This window comes from Ictalurus punctatus, chromosome 12, assembly GCF_001660625.3.
Source record: "Ictalurus punctatus breed USDA103 chromosome 12, Coco_2.0, whole genome shotgun sequence".
NCBI classification, from domain to species: Eukaryota; Metazoa; Chordata; class Actinopteri; order Siluriformes; family Ictaluridae; genus Ictalurus; species Ictalurus punctatus.
This window is the reverse complement of record NC_030427.2, coordinates 1,012,687-1,028,724: the sequence shown is the minus strand read 5'-3', so window position 1 is coordinate 1,028,724 and position 16,038 is coordinate 1,012,687. Positions and strand designations below refer to the sequence as shown.

At 39.8% G+C, this 16,038-nt stretch overlaps 2 protein-coding genes across 5 annotated transcripts in view; one reads left to right on the top strand and one right to left on the bottom strand.

Annotated features, from left to right (window-relative positions):
- The window catches only part of LOC128628682 (kelch-like protein 10), a 230,100-nt gene that overhangs the window by 7,235 nt on the left and 206,827 nt on the right, over window positions 1–16,038 (top strand). The gene's annotated exons all lie outside the window — the stretch shown is intronic.
- The window catches only part of LOC124626708 (kinetochore-associated protein 1), a 45,641-nt gene that overhangs the window by 4,317 nt on the left and 25,286 nt on the right, over window positions 1–16,038 (bottom strand). For 2 of the 4 annotated variants that reach the window (XR_008397358.1, XM_053684391.1), the window contains exons 1-6: window positions 12,545–12,989; window positions 3,879–3,952; window positions 3,230–3,434; window positions 1,694–1,806; window positions 1,479–1,534; window positions 1,308–1,385 (exon numbers count right to left, since the gene is read on the bottom strand). Coding sequence is in view for 3 of the 4 variants with exons in the window: in XM_053684391.1 (XP_053540366.1) it covers window positions 1,322–1,385; window positions 1,479–1,534; window positions 1,694–1,806; window positions 3,230–3,434; window positions 3,879–3,952; window positions 12,545–12,548 (516 nt within the window). In the remaining variant the exon portion in view is untranslated. Of the gene's footprint in view, window positions 1–1,307; window positions 1,386–1,478; window positions 1,535–1,693; window positions 1,807–3,229; window positions 3,435–3,878; window positions 3,953–12,544; window positions 12,990–16,038 lie in introns of those variants that run through there. The other 2 variants (XM_053684392.1, XM_053684393.1) reach the window with 1 other exon arrangement.

Here is a 16,038-nt window from a genome sequence, read left to right as displayed (position 1 = left end):
CAATGGTCATGAATTTCCTCCGTTTGTACACAAACTAACTGTCTGTGTATTGGTGGAGTCCAAACTCTTTAGAGATGGTTTTGTAACCTTTTCCAGACTGATCAGCATTAACAACCCTTTTTCTGAGATCCTCAGAAATCTCCTTTTCTTCATGCCATGATACACTTCCACAAACATGTTGTGAAGATCAGACTCTTACAGATCCCTGTTCTTCGTCATCCCATTGATTGAAGACACCTGACTCTAATTTCACTTTAAGATTAACTGCTGATCCTAGATGTTCACATACTTTTGCCACTATCAGATTTGTAATATTGGATCATTTTCCTTAATAAATAAATGAACAAGTACAATCTTTTTGTCTCATTTGTTTAACTGGGTTCTTTTTATCTACTTTTGGACTTGTGTGAAAATCTGATGGTGTTTTAGGTCATATTTCTGCAGATATAAATAAAATATTTTGCTGTTTGCTGTACACATATTACCAGTATCCAGTGTTTTTCAAAATAAAATCTTATCGCTTGATAGCGTAGAACCTCGTACTCCAAACACAAATCTGCTACTAGACGCGCAGCATACACACATACAGTAGAGACAAATATTGATTATAAAATAACAAGGTGTCTACAAGGTGAATGAGGCAGAGCAGCGCACAGCTGCGGTGTTCAAAGGTCAGTCTGAGACCGGATCTTCCCAACAGCTGAGAAAAGAACAACAACAACAAAAAAAGACAGACTAATGTGCTCATTCTGAACATTATCGTTTTTATTGTAATAACTTCTACAGGGACTTCTACAGGAAGTCTACTGATTATTCAGACTAGTCGCTGCAGCCCCAAACATAAGTTATATGAAGTGTAACTATATACAGATAACGTTATTTAGTATTAATGTATTAAATCATTGTGTACTTTGTTTTTCTTTAAAAAAAAGTTAGTGTTAGGTTTTACACACCAGTATAATGTGTCAAGTCCGATACTTAACGCTTAGTTTTCCAGATATACTTTCCTCATATGGGACGAGGCGTATGAATGAATGCTGACATTCATTCATCCAGTAAATGAAAGATTTGTTGCAAATGAACATGACGATAAACTTCTGTCCATCAGAAATTGTAGGAGGCAGGTATACATGTATATGGGCTTGGAGGGAAGGTAGGGTGAAGGAGTTATAAATAATAATTACAGTGTTATTGTACATGTAAAATTTAGAGCTTTGATTATACCCACTGGCCCTTTAAATTATACTAATACTGTATAAAATGGGAAGAAATCATATACATGCTGAAGCTACAGCTATATAATTTACCTGTGTCTCTGCACTCAGGATGGGACTGAGCAGACGTGCCTCATATCCATGGAGTGCATCTGCAGCAAATACACCACTCTGAAAAACAGAAGAAAAGAAATGTGCATAGAAAACACTTTTCTCTGATGGGAAAAAGAGCTGTGAAGTATAATGGAGGAGTTTTTAGTTCACCTCATGAGATTAGGATCCTCAGTAAGATCAGTCACAGAGTCCTGGTACTGGAGGTCCTGTAGTGACAAACACTGGTACTAATAATCGCTCAATAATCTGTGCCTTTATGGGGGTTTTAAAGATTTAGTTGCTTTGTTTGATAAGATGCTTTGAGAATTATTCCTCAGTCTTCAGCCAACATTTAAAGTAACTGCGTGTGTTTGAAAACCTCTTACCTTGCCATTTGTCTGCCCTGGTGTGCAAAGCCACTTCTCTAGAAGGATATTACGGATCTTGAGAAGGTCAACACCGTTAATGGGTGCGATCTCTTTAGCCACTGCGTGAATGTCTGGTCAGGCAAACAAAAGTGGCACAGAAAACATGTGATGAGTAAATGCTGTTGTTAAGAACTGTTTAAAGCAGCCTTTTGTTATACACCCTAGGGCTAGGGGTCGACCGATAGTGGATTTTACTGATACAAGTAACCAAGTCAGGCAGAAGTTTTGTAAAACTGATACTGAATGAAAACACTCAAAGTAAAATATTCCTGAACTTTATTACAAAAATAAAGTACTGACTGAACCATGAAAATGTACTGCACATTTTAAAATGAAATATAATATATTAACTATTAATAAATGTTAATTTAATGTAGCACTCTGTTAGATTTCCAAGTATCTCAGGAATCTCATATTTATGTCTTCAGATCTCCATCAGCCCTATCAGCCTGTTCTACCATTACTTCTATTAACTTTTAGTTCTGTGCTGCTATGAGCTAGAAAGTGTGGTTTACCGCAGAGTTCAGGCCTGGAGAGTCCAAATGAACACACACACACACACACACACACACACACACACACACACACACACACGAATGTTCACAGAGACTTCTGGTTTATTTCATCCAAAACAAAAGTATTTATACACATTGATAAGAAGCAGTGCGTTTCTACTGGTCCAGGTGTGAGACAGATTTAAAGAAAACACACAGCACATAGTCATAATACAAAATAAGTCCTGTGTCATGTTGACATGGAAATACATAATATAACCAAGGATAGCAGTTGATCAGCTTATTTAAGGAGGTTATTAAATGAATACAAGGTAATTAAACGAATACATTCATCATAGGTATTTGATAGCAGTTCATAATATAAGAGTACATGATAAGAGAATTTCCCTTCACACTCCAAATAACAAATAAAAATAGAGATGTCCAAAATGAATTAAAAAACACTTCAAATAACAAGAATGAGTTTTTATTTCTCCTCTAGAGGTCACTCTCGTGCTGCATAATGACATCGGACAGTTCTCAGCCGCTCCTGCAAGGGACGCAGTCGAGCTCTACTAAGGGCTGCATGGTTCTCAATGAAATAGGAAACTTTTTTTTTGGCTTGAGCAATTATTCGATTCTTACATTACTTACGGAGGCTGCATTTGAACAGACAATAAGGAAAAGTAAAGCTTCAGTGCTCCGAGTTTGACAGCAAAAAATTCACATCTTGATCTACACCATGAAAAAAAATTCCGTACTTTCTCCAGACTTTCCAGAACCATGCCTTGCTTGCTGAAATTTAGGCACATCATGATTCTAAATGACCAGCAACATCAGTACATCAACCCTAACCTTTCATGAGTCCACACTTTCATGAGTATAACCATTAAAAAAGAGGCTATTGTACATCTTAATAAATATTCAAGTTGCAATCAAAATGGTGCATGATTGCTTGAGTATTGGTGCTTAGGGTCTGCATGGTCAGATTTACTCTCACCAGGGGAGGTCTGTCCAGCAGGACTCTTCACGCGCTCCACCACTGAGCTGTGCTCGAACAGAGACGCGATGAGACGGCCGGGCAGTCCCGTGAGCTTCAGCAGCTTGGGGCAGTCCAGCTGAAAAGTCATGAACACGTTCTCTGTGGCTGACCGCTGATACTGCAGCTTCGAGGTGAAGCTCTCTCCCCTCGTCTGTAGCTCCTCCTACACACACACACACACACGAAACAAATCCATAAACAAGTGCATTCAATAGATCATAAAGTTAGTAGAGTCGTTTATGCTGTATTAAATATATACACTGTATAGAAAATATAAAATGATGCCTAATATTTTTGTAATAGTCAACAAAAGAGCCTCTCTGTAAATGCAACAAGACTGCAAAAGAAAAAACAAAGCAGTGACCAGTTATATTAAAGCACAGAATAAAACTAAGACAAACCTGTATTCATGGAAATGACATGACTTTAAGGCTTAACCAAGATAAGTGGAAAAACAGTTTGGTCAATAGCGATGGGAAGGAAAGACATCATTGTAAAATTTGTTTATAAACAAACAACTAAAGATTCATCTATAAAATAATTAAAATAAAAACTTGTACATATATAGATTTATTTTATAAAGCATCTTATTCCTGTGGTAACAAACCTGTAGCGTATCAGACTTCAGCAATTTGTGTACGAGGTCCAAGCTGAATTTCAAACACATGGTTCTCTCTGCATCTGTAAACAAAGCAGCGGGGCAAATTTCTATATTTATAATAAATAAATCTATTCATGATAGATTAATATAATCAGCGATTAGACAAGGTTTATAGAGGCCAATCGTAACAAAACTCAGTGGAGCGGTTTGACTCTTGACCCCAGAGGTCTGTGCTGAATTTGAACTCAAACGGTCACTGGGAGGCACCATCACATTTTGTTTTGTGTGTGGATTTTATATCATGTGATGTTTCCCACAAACACAAATTCTTTACATCAAATTGTAGATCTCCTTATTTTGAACAACTGTGCCTCAAGAACCACTGCTGTCAATCAAATTGCTGTCAACTCACACATACATGTACACACATTATGCACACACACATGAACTGGTGTGACTAACAGACCAGATCTTGTGCGATTTGTAAAAATAAATAAATAAAATTATTATATGGGCACAGTGACAGGGGCCCCTTCATAAAGTTTTGCATAAGGTCCCCAGATGTTTAGGACAGTCACTGGATTTAGTTTTACACATTAATTTATAAATATCTATTGAATAAAAATGAAGCCATGTTTTTCATAATTGTTGTACAGATAGGTGGCAAATTAAAGGAACACCCTTAAGAAAGGAGTTAGGGGTGAGGGCATTTTTCTGTCATGGTTTGGGTCCACTTATCCCCTTAAAGGAAATGGTCACTGCACATCAATATAAAGTGGTTTTGAGTGATCACCTTTTTTCCTATGATGAAGCATTTCTATCCTGTTACAAACGGACAATGCACCATCCATAGGGCACAAGGGGTCAATGAATGGTTAATGATGTGAAGGATATGTCATGGCCTGACCTGATCTCAACCCAGTTGAACATCTATGGGAGATTTTAGACCAATGTGTTATGTCTATGTGATGTCTTCATCATTATCAAGACAGCAAATGATGATCTTTTGGAACAATAGTGTACCATTCCAGCAGTACAATTCCAGAGACTTCTAGAATCAATGCCAAGGCACATTGAAGCTGTCCTGGGAACACATGGTGGTTTAACACTGTTTATTAAGATACTGTTAATTTTCCCTTTAATTTCTCACCCATCTGTATAATGTCACTGTCACATGGAAACCTAGCATCTCCAGATTGGGTCATTTTTCCTTCTTTAAGTTCTTTATAAAACAATGCTATTGGTCACCCTTTACATTTAACTGTGGGTTTCACAAATATTTAACCAATGAAAAGTATTAAAAAGTGTTTGTGACTAAATCTCAATCTCTAAAACTTTTGGTAAAGCCTCATAACTCCACTGCACCTACATGTTGAAGGATTGATGTGCCACATAGCAGAGCTGAACGTAAACAGTGATCTTGAAGGTACATAAAGAACTGGTTGCTTTGAATAAATACAGCATTTTCTTTCATCAGTAAACACCAAGTCTGTAAAGGCTTTTTTTAAAAAATCTAACATTAATGTCATTTAAAGTAACATTTTTTAATGTACAGCCACAATATCAACTGTAACAGTTCACTGCACAAAATACAGGGTTTTATTTCCTGAAAAGTAACAGTTTGTCATATGAGGTTTCCACCCGAGAGTGACAACATGTACAGTGTCCTCCACTAATATTGGCACCCTTGGTAAATATGAGCAAAGAATAAAACCTTTTGTTCAAAAAATTCACAAAAATACTCTGCTCTCATGGATAAACAATTGCAAACAGGTTTATTAAAAAAATGTTACATGGGTGCACAACAATTTAAAAAAAAAATAAAAATTATTTGTATAGTGCTTTTTACAATAGACATTGTCTCAAAGCAGCTTTACAGAAATATCAACATGGTATACAGATATTAAAGGTGTGAATTTATCCCAACTGAGCAAGCTATTGAGTGGCGACGGTGGCAAGGAAAAACTCCCTAAGATGTTTTAAGAGGAAGAAACCTTGAGAGGAACCCGACTCAGAAGGAACCCATCCTCATCTGAGTAACAACAGATAGTGTGAAAAAGTTCATTATGGATTTATATGAAGTCTGTATGGCATTAGGAGCAGCCGTAGTCCCAGCAGACTGTAATTAAAGAAGATTTGAGCTCCATCCAGAGGCAGAAAGGATCTGGATCTCTAGTATCTCCATAAATTCATGTGGGGCTCGGCGAAAGGAGAGAGGGAGAAAGTAGAACAGAATCTAGTCAGGGTAGGCTTGAGTAAACAAATACGTTTTAAGCTTAGACTTAAACACTGAGACTGTGTCTGAGTCCCGAACACTAATAGGAAGACTGTTCCATAACTGTGGGGCCCTATAAGAGAAAGCTCTTCCCCCTGCTGTAGCCTTCACTATTCGAGGTACCGTCAGATAGCCTGCATCTTTTGATCTAAGTAGGCGTGGCGGATCATATAAAACCAAAAGGTCGCTTAGATATTGTGGCGCGAGACCATTTAGTGCTTTATAGGTTAATAAGAGTATTTTATAATTAATGCGAGATTTTACTGGGAGCCAATGCAGTATTGATAATACCGGTGTGATATGGTCGTATCTTCTAGTTCTAGTTAGGACTCTAGCAGCTGCATTCTGGACTAATTGGAGCTTATTTATATTCCTACTGGAACATCCAGACAGTATGGCATTACAATAATCTAATCTAGAGGTGACGAATGCATGAACTAGTATTTCCGCATCATGTAGTGACAATATGTTTCTTATTTTAGAAATATTTCTGAGATGAAAGAAGGCTATCCTAGTAATATTATCTACATGAGCATCAAATGATAGGCTGGAGTCAATAATCACTCCAAGGTCTTTAACTGCTGCACATGATGAAACAGAAAGACCATCCAGAGTAACCATGTGATCAGAAAGAATACTTCTAGCTACACGTGGGCCTAATAAAAGTATTTCTGTGTTATCAGAATTAAGCAGAAGGAAGTTAATTAACATCCAATGTCTAATGTCCTTTACACAATCCTCAACTTTACTAAGCTTATGTCTGTCCTCTGGCTTCGCTGAAACATACAACTGTGTATCATCAGCATAACAGTGGAAGCTAATTCCATCTTTACGAATAATTTGACCTAGGGGTAGCATATATAAAGTAAAGAGCAGTGGGCCTAAAACAGAACCCTGTGGAACTCCAAAAGTAACCTCAGTACGCATGGAGAATTCACCATTTACATCTACGAACTGATAACGATCGGTGAGATAAGACCTGAGCCAGGAGAGGACTGTTCCCTTAATACCAACAACATTTTCTAATCAAGGAGAATAGTGTGATCTATAGTATCAAAAGCTGCACTAAGGTCGAGTAACACAAGCAGCGAGACACAACCCTGATCGTAAGTCAGTAGAAGGTCATTTACTACTTTAACTAACGCTGTCTCTGTGCTATGATGAGGTCTAAATCCTGACTGATATATTTCATGAATGTTATTCCTATCTAAGTACGAGCGTAACTGCTTTGCTACAACCTTTTCTAAAATCTTAGAGATGAAGGGGAGATTTGATATTGGTCTATAGTTGGACAATTGAGACGGGTCAAGATCAGGTTTTTTAATCAAGGGTTTAATAACTGCTAATTTAAGTGATTTAGGTACATAGCCACTGCTTAGGGAACAATTGATTATATTTAGAAGTGGCTCATTTACTCCTGGACCAATCTGTTTAAACAAACATGTAGGTACGGGATCTAGTATGCAAGTTGATGAATTGGCTGAAGAGATTAATGAAGCTAGTTCGGTCTCTCTAAGCGGAGCAAAACACTCTAAACATTGATCTGATATTGCTACATTGTCATGTAATGGGTTTGTTACAGTACTGTCCAGTTTTAATTTAATGGCCTGTATTTCACGTCTAATATTTTCAACCTTATCATTGAAAAATTTCATGAAATCTTCACTGCTATGTAATGATTGAGTGTTTCTCTCTGTAGTGGTTTTATTCCTAGTTAATTTTGCTACTGTGTTGAAAAGGAGTCTAGAATTGTTTTGTTGTCTCCTATTAAGGTGGAGAAATAGATTTTTCTAGCATCGGCAAGAGATTTCCTATATTTCAGTAGGCTCTCCTTCCATGCTGTTTGAAATATCACCAGTTTGGTTTGACGCCATTTACGTTCTAATTGTCGAGTTGTCTGTTTTAAGGTTCGCGTTTGATCGTTATACCAGGGTGCTAATTTTTTTTCTCTAATTATTTTCCTTTTGAGTGGAGCCACTCTATCTAGCGTGTAGCCGAGTGTTGACTCCAAGCTTTCAGTCGCCTGATCGAGTTCTGTGTGATCTGACGGTGATCCAAACCTAATTGATGTTTCTGCGAGGTTATTTATGAAGCTCGGTGCAGTAGCTGATGTGTAGGTACGTTTTACGCGGTAGCGAGACGAGGTGGAAATATTATGATCAATACGTATTATGAACGAGATAAGATAATGGTCTGAGACAACTTCAGACTGCGGAAAAATGATAATATTTTCTATACTTAGTCCGTATGTTAGTATGAGGTCAAGAGTGTGGCCACCATTATGAGTAGGCCCGATTACGTTCTGATTAATCCCTACTGAATCTAAGATGGACACAACCGCTATTCTTAGAGGGTCTTCCAGGTTATCAAAATGAATATTAAAGTCTCCGACGATTAATGCTTTGTCTACAGACACAACCAGGTTTGAGACAAAGTCTGCAAATTCACTAAGAAATTCAGTATATGGCCCTGGGGGTCTGTAAATAATAATTAGAGGAATTGACTTATTTTTTGTGGCTACATAACTTATACTGGTATAAAGAATTTCAAAAGAATTAAATTTATGCTTAGGTTTTTGTGTAACGACTAGATTTTGACTATGGATGAGTCCAACACCTCCTCCTCTACCAGTTGAACGAGGCTGATGTACATAAGAACTCATTGTTCCATCAATGATGGCAAGCCGTCCTGGCCCAGATGCAGCGAAACAGGCCCAAACTGTAATGCTACCACCACCATTTTTCAGAAATGGGATACGGGTCTTATGCTGGAATGCAGTGTTTTCCTTCCACCAAACAGAACCCTTCTCATTTAAACCAAAAAGTTCTAATTTGGTCTCACCTGTCCACAAGACATTTTTTCCAGTAGCCTTGTCCATGTGATCTTTAGCAAACTGCATGCGGGAAGCAATGTTCTTTATGGAAAGCAGTGGCTTTCTCCTTGCAATCCTGCCATGCACTCCATTGTTGTTCAGTGTACTCATTATGGTGGACTCATGAACATTAACATTTGCCAATGCGAGAGAGGTCTTTAGTTGCTTAGAAGTTACCCTGGGATCCGTTGTGACCTCATGGACAATTACATGTCTTGCTCTTGGAGTGATCTTTGTTGGTTGACCACGCTTGGGGAGGGTAACCATGCTCGTGAATTTCCTTCATTCGAACACAATCTGTCTGACTGTGGATTGGTGGAGTCCAAACACTTTAGAGATTTTTTTTTTTTTAACTTTTCCAACCTGATGAGCATCAATAACTTTTTCTGAGATCCTCACAAATTTCCTTTTTTTCATACCATGATACACTTCCACAAACATGTGTTGTGAAGATCAGACTTTGATAGATCCCTGTTCTACAAATAAGACAGGGTGCTCACTCACACCTGATTGTCATCCCGTTGATTGAAAACACCTGACCCTAATTTCCCCTTCAGACTAACTGCTCATGCAGACGCCAACAATGTCTGCACCATGCACGTTTCCTTTACAGAATGCGCTTAAGTAAGGTCTTTACAAGAAAAATAGGATCCAAACCCACATGGGCTGTGCCCAGCAGATTGGCAGTTCATCACCTTAACCTCTTGCTGACATAGTTCACGCATATGAAATTACATCCCAAAGCAAAAAAGTGGAGCAAAAAAGAGGTGTCGGTGCAGGTTCTCTGCCACTGTCGTCTGCACTGCGGAATGCGTTCTGCGTTGACGGACCGCCAGAGACGCAAGAGCCTTACAGCAGCTGTGGCCAAAAAGCATTGAAATACAGCACACGGTTGCAAAATGTGTAGCCACAGTGCTGGCTTTTCACATTTCTCCACTCTCTCTAGTGCTAGCTCAGGGACCTGTACAAAGCTTTCCGTTTGTAGGCCTTGTAGATGTGAGACAGACATTGTTGCAACAAAGCCAGCCATTGTTGTAAAGAGGAGGCAAAATAACAAGTTTGCAACGAGGATGGGATTCAAACCCGCACGTGCAGAGCACAACAGGTTAACTGTCCATCGCCTTAACCTCTCGGCCACCTTGTCCGAGGCCCGCTGCTTTTAACGAAAACTATGCAAATTAGGTTTTAATGTTAGCTGACTAGATGACTGCTTCTCAAATAGATTTTAGTCAAGTCTTCAGGTACGAGCGGTGCCGTCATATAAACTGAAGGGTGACGATGCGGTGAGACGGCCCAAAGGTCTCACAGAACGGGACAATTCCCTAGTTGAGCCGTCGCAATGCAATCCAGTCCCTGGGCGGCTAGGTACCGACTACCTATGGACTGCCCATCTCAGCGAGTTAAATTTCTTTGGAAAATATAACTTTTACCCATGACCCTGAAAAGGATTAAGCGGTATAGAAGATGGATGGATGGAAATGTAACTTTTATTCTTACCTGGATATACACAACAACTGTGGAAAAAGGGGGTATGAATTGGGACGTTCGTGAGGCAGCATGCTACATGGTGTATAGCATGAAAGCATGGGAGAAAAACCTGCATAAAGCCTTTGGAGACAAGACATCACCCACCATAAGCTAACTACCCTGGCAGTGGTGGGATTTGAACTCACACCCCCGAAAAGACTGGAGCCGAAAGCCAGCACCTTGGACCACTCAGCCACACTACCCTAGGCCAAGCTAGTGGTATACCCATTTGTGGTAAGAAGGTGACCAGGTCATTCCACCAGACAACAAGAAATCTGGCATGGGTGCGACAAATGGGCTGTTGTGAGACTCAAGTGCCTTTCGCTTAACCAGCTCTGCCGGAGACATCTAACCATTTCCAGCTGAAGACAGAGCTAAGGCGTGGTCTTTTGGACGCGATTCGTCTAGGCTTAAGACCCCATGGTCCACGGTCACATCAGTAGTGTTTGCGGAAGAGCTCTTCTGCTATGACCTTACATCCCACTTACAGTGGTGCTTAAAAGTTTGTGAACCCTTTAGAACCTTCTATACATCTTCATTACCAGGGCCTAAAACATCATAAGATTTTCACACAAGTATTAAAAGTAGATAAAGAGAACCTAATTAAAGGATCCAGACAAAAATATTACACATGGTCATTTATGTATTGATGAAAATGACCCAATATTTCATACCTGTGTGTGGCAAAAGTATGTGAACCTTTGCTTTCAGTATCTGGTATGACCTCGGTGTGCAGCAACAACTGCAAACAAACGTTTCCGGTAACTGTTGATCAGTCCTGCACGTCAGGTTGGAGGAATTTTAGCCCATCCCTCATTACAGAACAGTTTCATCTCTAGGATGTGGGTGGGTTTACAGCAGCTGTGGCCAAAAAGCATTCTAGCAGTTTTTGACATGTACATGTATTTCATCAGCACTGCTACAAGCTTATTTTTTCCCCCATAACACTAATATAGCCTTATTCTGTTTACTCAGAAATACTATAATTTTATTTTCAGTTCCTCTCCTTAACTTCAGTCACTTCCACACTGAAACCTATAATCAGAATATCTCCAAAGCTCAGGTATAAGCCTAAGTCTCCACTCTAAATCATGTGTCTAGAACACAGGCTCTGAACTCTTATCTAACACATTTGGTGTTTTATCTGCTCTAAACACCCACCTCAGCTCGTGCAGGCCGCGTAATTAGCTGATGACTTGAATCAGGTGAGTTTGGTGCAGGTTCTAATTGAACATACTCAGGAGTGTAAGGAAGCCTCTCTCTAATATCTTTCTTACCGGTTCAACTCCAACTTCATCACCACCCCAAGAAAGCACTGCATGTTAGTAGTGTTCAGGGTCAGTATCTAAACTGATAGTCTATTCACACACACTAGCACTAATACACTTCACATCCAGTATTTCCTTCTCTAATGTAGTGGGTTCATTGGTAACGGGTTTGTCTGATTAGTATTCTGGAGAAGGTTAACAATGTCTGTGTGTTGGTTCAGAGTTGTAGTTTGTGTTTGCCATGTTTGTAGTCTGAGGTGTGTTGTGGATAAAAAATGTCATAAAATAAACATAAGGGAGAAGAAGGAAATAACGGGCACCTAGACACATAGAAGCGGGATTAGGCGGACATTGACAGATTGGAATTACGAGCAATTTAAGAGCAGTAATAGTCAAAAAAAAGTCAAAAAGAAGTGTACAAGCTGAGGAGTGCTAAAAACACACACACACACACACACACACTCGTACAGTCAAGGGCGGGCAAGTAGACACAACATACATACACACACATGAATAACTTTAATAAAATCTTATAGTAATAGAGAAGCTCTATAAAAAACAGAATAGTAGGATATGCAGGACAGTAGAACTGTAATGATATTAAGAAGTTGGAAGTACAGTAAACCGCTTTTCAAGTAGTATAAATATATATAAACTAAGAAATATAGTGCAAATATGAAAATAAATTATAAACGAGAAATACAGGAAAAAAAAGGAAAATATAACTTACTCATGATTCAGGTGGTGAAGATTCTCGTCTCACAAGGAAAGCCTTAATTTTTAGAGAACCATGAAGAAAGCCAGTTATAAGGGTGGCTGGGTGAAACTGCCCCCCCCCCTCTATTTAACGATAAGACCAAGGTCCCTCCCGGTTGTTTAGTCGTCTTGCCTACGTCATTTTTTTACCTAGGGAATTGAGAATCCTGGTTTCTGACTACCTAGGTAAATGAGAGTCCTGGTTTTTGACAACCTAGGTAACTAGAAACTCTGGGTTTTTGTTTCCTGGGTTTTTGGAAATGCCTGGGTTCTTATTTTATGTGTAAATTAAAACCCCTGGTTTCAATTCTATGGGTAAGTGAAATAGGCCTTTTCTGGAAACCTATGGGTTATCTAGTGTGTAAATACAGTATAAATACTGGAGCTTAAGCTCAGGGTATTGGGATCACTTTTGAGAATTCTCATCGGTGTGGATCTCGTGTGGTGGAATGGAACAATAAAGCTGGACCCTTGCTTCTTCTCACTCAAGGCTGGTGTATTTTTTCTATCTCCAACTGGGCTCAGAGGTAGATGTGAGTATTGGCTTCTAAGTTGAGTTTTAAATGTTTTTGGGTAATAGGCTAAATTCGAGCCAACATTTGGCACCCCAGATGGGACTGGGCTAAGATCTATATGTCTGGAATCTCTCCCGTGGGACTTCGCTCTCTAAGCAACAGACAGGCCGTATAGGAAAAGGCATTGCAGACGCCTGTTATTTCAAAGCTCTGTTTTAGTGGTCTGTTGTTACGATTGAGAAGCCCCGGGGTGGGAAGAAAGACTAAGTGGGTCTCCAAAAGAACCTTGAGTGAGTGAGAAGAGGTAAGAGATGTGTAGATTGTAGAATGTACTTTTTATAATTGTAATAAAGAAATGGTATATGTGTTGTGTGAGTGAAAGTCCTGCAATACCGCTGGAGGAAGGGAAAAAAGGTAGAAAAAAGAGAAATAGAGAAATACTCCAGGGCTGGGATAGAAAGCAGGTGGAAAATGAGGCCTCAGACCCCAGATACCGGCTACTAGACTAGACTAGCAGTCTAGTGGCGGCTGCATTGGTGGGGACCCCTAATACCGCTGGAAAAGGATTAGATAAAAGATAGATAGATTAGATTCCAGGGCTGGATAGAGAGGGGAATAAATCCTGGGCCCAGGTCCGGGTCGTGCAATACAGCATGCCCGGTGTATGAATGGAATATGTACTAACAAATGTGTGTGCTTAAAATATATGTGCTTAGAATATGAGTGTGGTGTGAGAGCGTGTAAGTTAGTGCTCTGAACAAGAGCTCCATACATTTGATGCTTGATAAGATTTAGGGAAAAAGAAAAAAGGGAGAAAAAAAAGGGAGAAAAAAAAAGGGAGAATAATAATAATTTTTTTTTTTTTTTTTTTTTTGAAAAAGTTGTATTTAATTTATGTGACTGTAAGCTTCATACATACGGAGCTGGTGTGAAGGCGTTTTATATTCTGAGACCACAATGGTGTGTATGTAATAACTAAACATCTGTAAGAGAGTGTGTGACACAATGTGTATATGAGTGTGCCGACGTTGTTAATAGAAAGGGGTGTATGTGTGTTCCTATCTGTTCTTATCTGCGCAAGCAGGCCTGTCTTCTGTGTGGAAAGGAAAAAAGGAAAAGAAGAAAAATGTGTGTGTGTGCGCACTTCAGATTGAGCTGACTAATATAGAACAGTGTGAGATTTTTGTTTTTAAATTTGTTTTAATGTTTTTTATCTGATATGGATTTTCTGTGAGTCGGGTGTGACTGTGTGTATTATAACTTTATTGGTATCAATAACTGCTGTTTTAAAAACTGGAGGAGCATGCAAGAATTGTAAACAAAAAAAAACAAAAAATTTTTTTTGTTGTTTTTTTTAAAAATATTTTAGGCATCTGTCAGACTGCCCATTGGGTGAATAAGAACTTCCAGACCAGTAATATATAACAAAATTGTTGAGAAATCAGGGAGTCAGTCCATTGGGACCTTTTCATTTATATTCCATAAATTATGAAGGCGTTGTTCAGTTAAATGACAAATAATAATACAATTTAATTTTTGTTTAATTACCCAAAATTGGGTAATGTTGAATAGGTAAATATTATGTCTAAGAATATTGTAAACATGTAAGAATTGTCTGTTGTGTGAGGCTGTGGAATTACCTAAAGTTAAACTTAAAACTTATAAGAGTAATTGAATCATTTAACTTAATTAATTAATCATCATAAGTAAATTGAATGTATGTACTCTGAGTGTATGTGAGTCCCTAGGGAGGCTGGCTGGGCCAAGTACCGACGGAAGGGAAAAGCGGGCATAAATCGGTACGAGATAGGCTAAGCAGGCGGGAACAACAGGACAAGTCAGGAGGAAAACATTTGGCTGTGAGGCATAACTTAGTGGATTTAGGGGGTGTGTGCGACCGACTCTAAGGGCTGAGAGGTGTGAGACACGACCAGAGTTATGGCTGAATGTAAGAAAAAGATGAGCCCGATAGAGAGGGTGATAAGCAAACACTGTACAGATGAGAAGGACATTAGACATTATTGTAAAAAATGGAGTGAGAAGACAAGTGGTGAGTGGAAATGGCCCGAGGAAGGTACTTTTGATGAACAGCTATGCCAGATAATGAAAGAGAGATTAGCTGTATGGAATGAACAGAAAAAAGGCTTGAGAGTGAGGGAGAAATGTGTGAAGACAGAGAAGATAGTGGACTGGTTTGTGGAAGCAGGGAAAGAAGAGAAGGAGAAGGATAGGCGGCAGAGAGAACGAGCAGAGGCGGTGATACGGAAGAAAGAAGAAAGGGAAGCAAGCCTAGGAAAAAAGATAAAAGAAGCCATTCAGGAGGAATTGGCCGAGGCCCCGCCCTCATATAATCCTCAGTACCACCCTCCAGTGAGACCTGTCGGAAGTGCCCCACCCGCCGGGCTCTACATGATGCAAGACCTGGAAGACAGAGAAGATGAATGGAAGGAAACTGAGGTGGACATACAGGGAACATTCACCGGATACCAAAGAATGAGGCATCGCATGCGGGAGGTTGGAGAAAGTATCAAAATGGAAGAAGGAGCTGCCGAATATGAGGATAGAGAGCGAAAGCCCACGGCTGGACCTCCCACAGGTAGGCAACAAGGAGAGGGACAGGGAACTACAGGAGTATATGAAAAACTGGACCCGCACTCCGGGGTGGCCGGAGCACAGGGAGATTCCCCCCAGCACTAGCACCCCGAGGCCAGGGTCACGGCCGATGGTGCACAAGCAAAAAGACAAGGAACTGGAGGAAATAGAGGAGCAGGAGGGGCATGGGACCAGGGGCAATCAAGAAGGTCGTCGGAGCGAGAGAGGGCACGAGGGTGGAAACGGAGAACGAGGGGCTCCACATACCAAAGGAGGAGGAAAAAGTGAGCCGAGAGACAATGTGGGGCGGATGATCCGTATAGAGGGGGATGTGGTGCTCTCCCCATATGCTGTCGAGGAG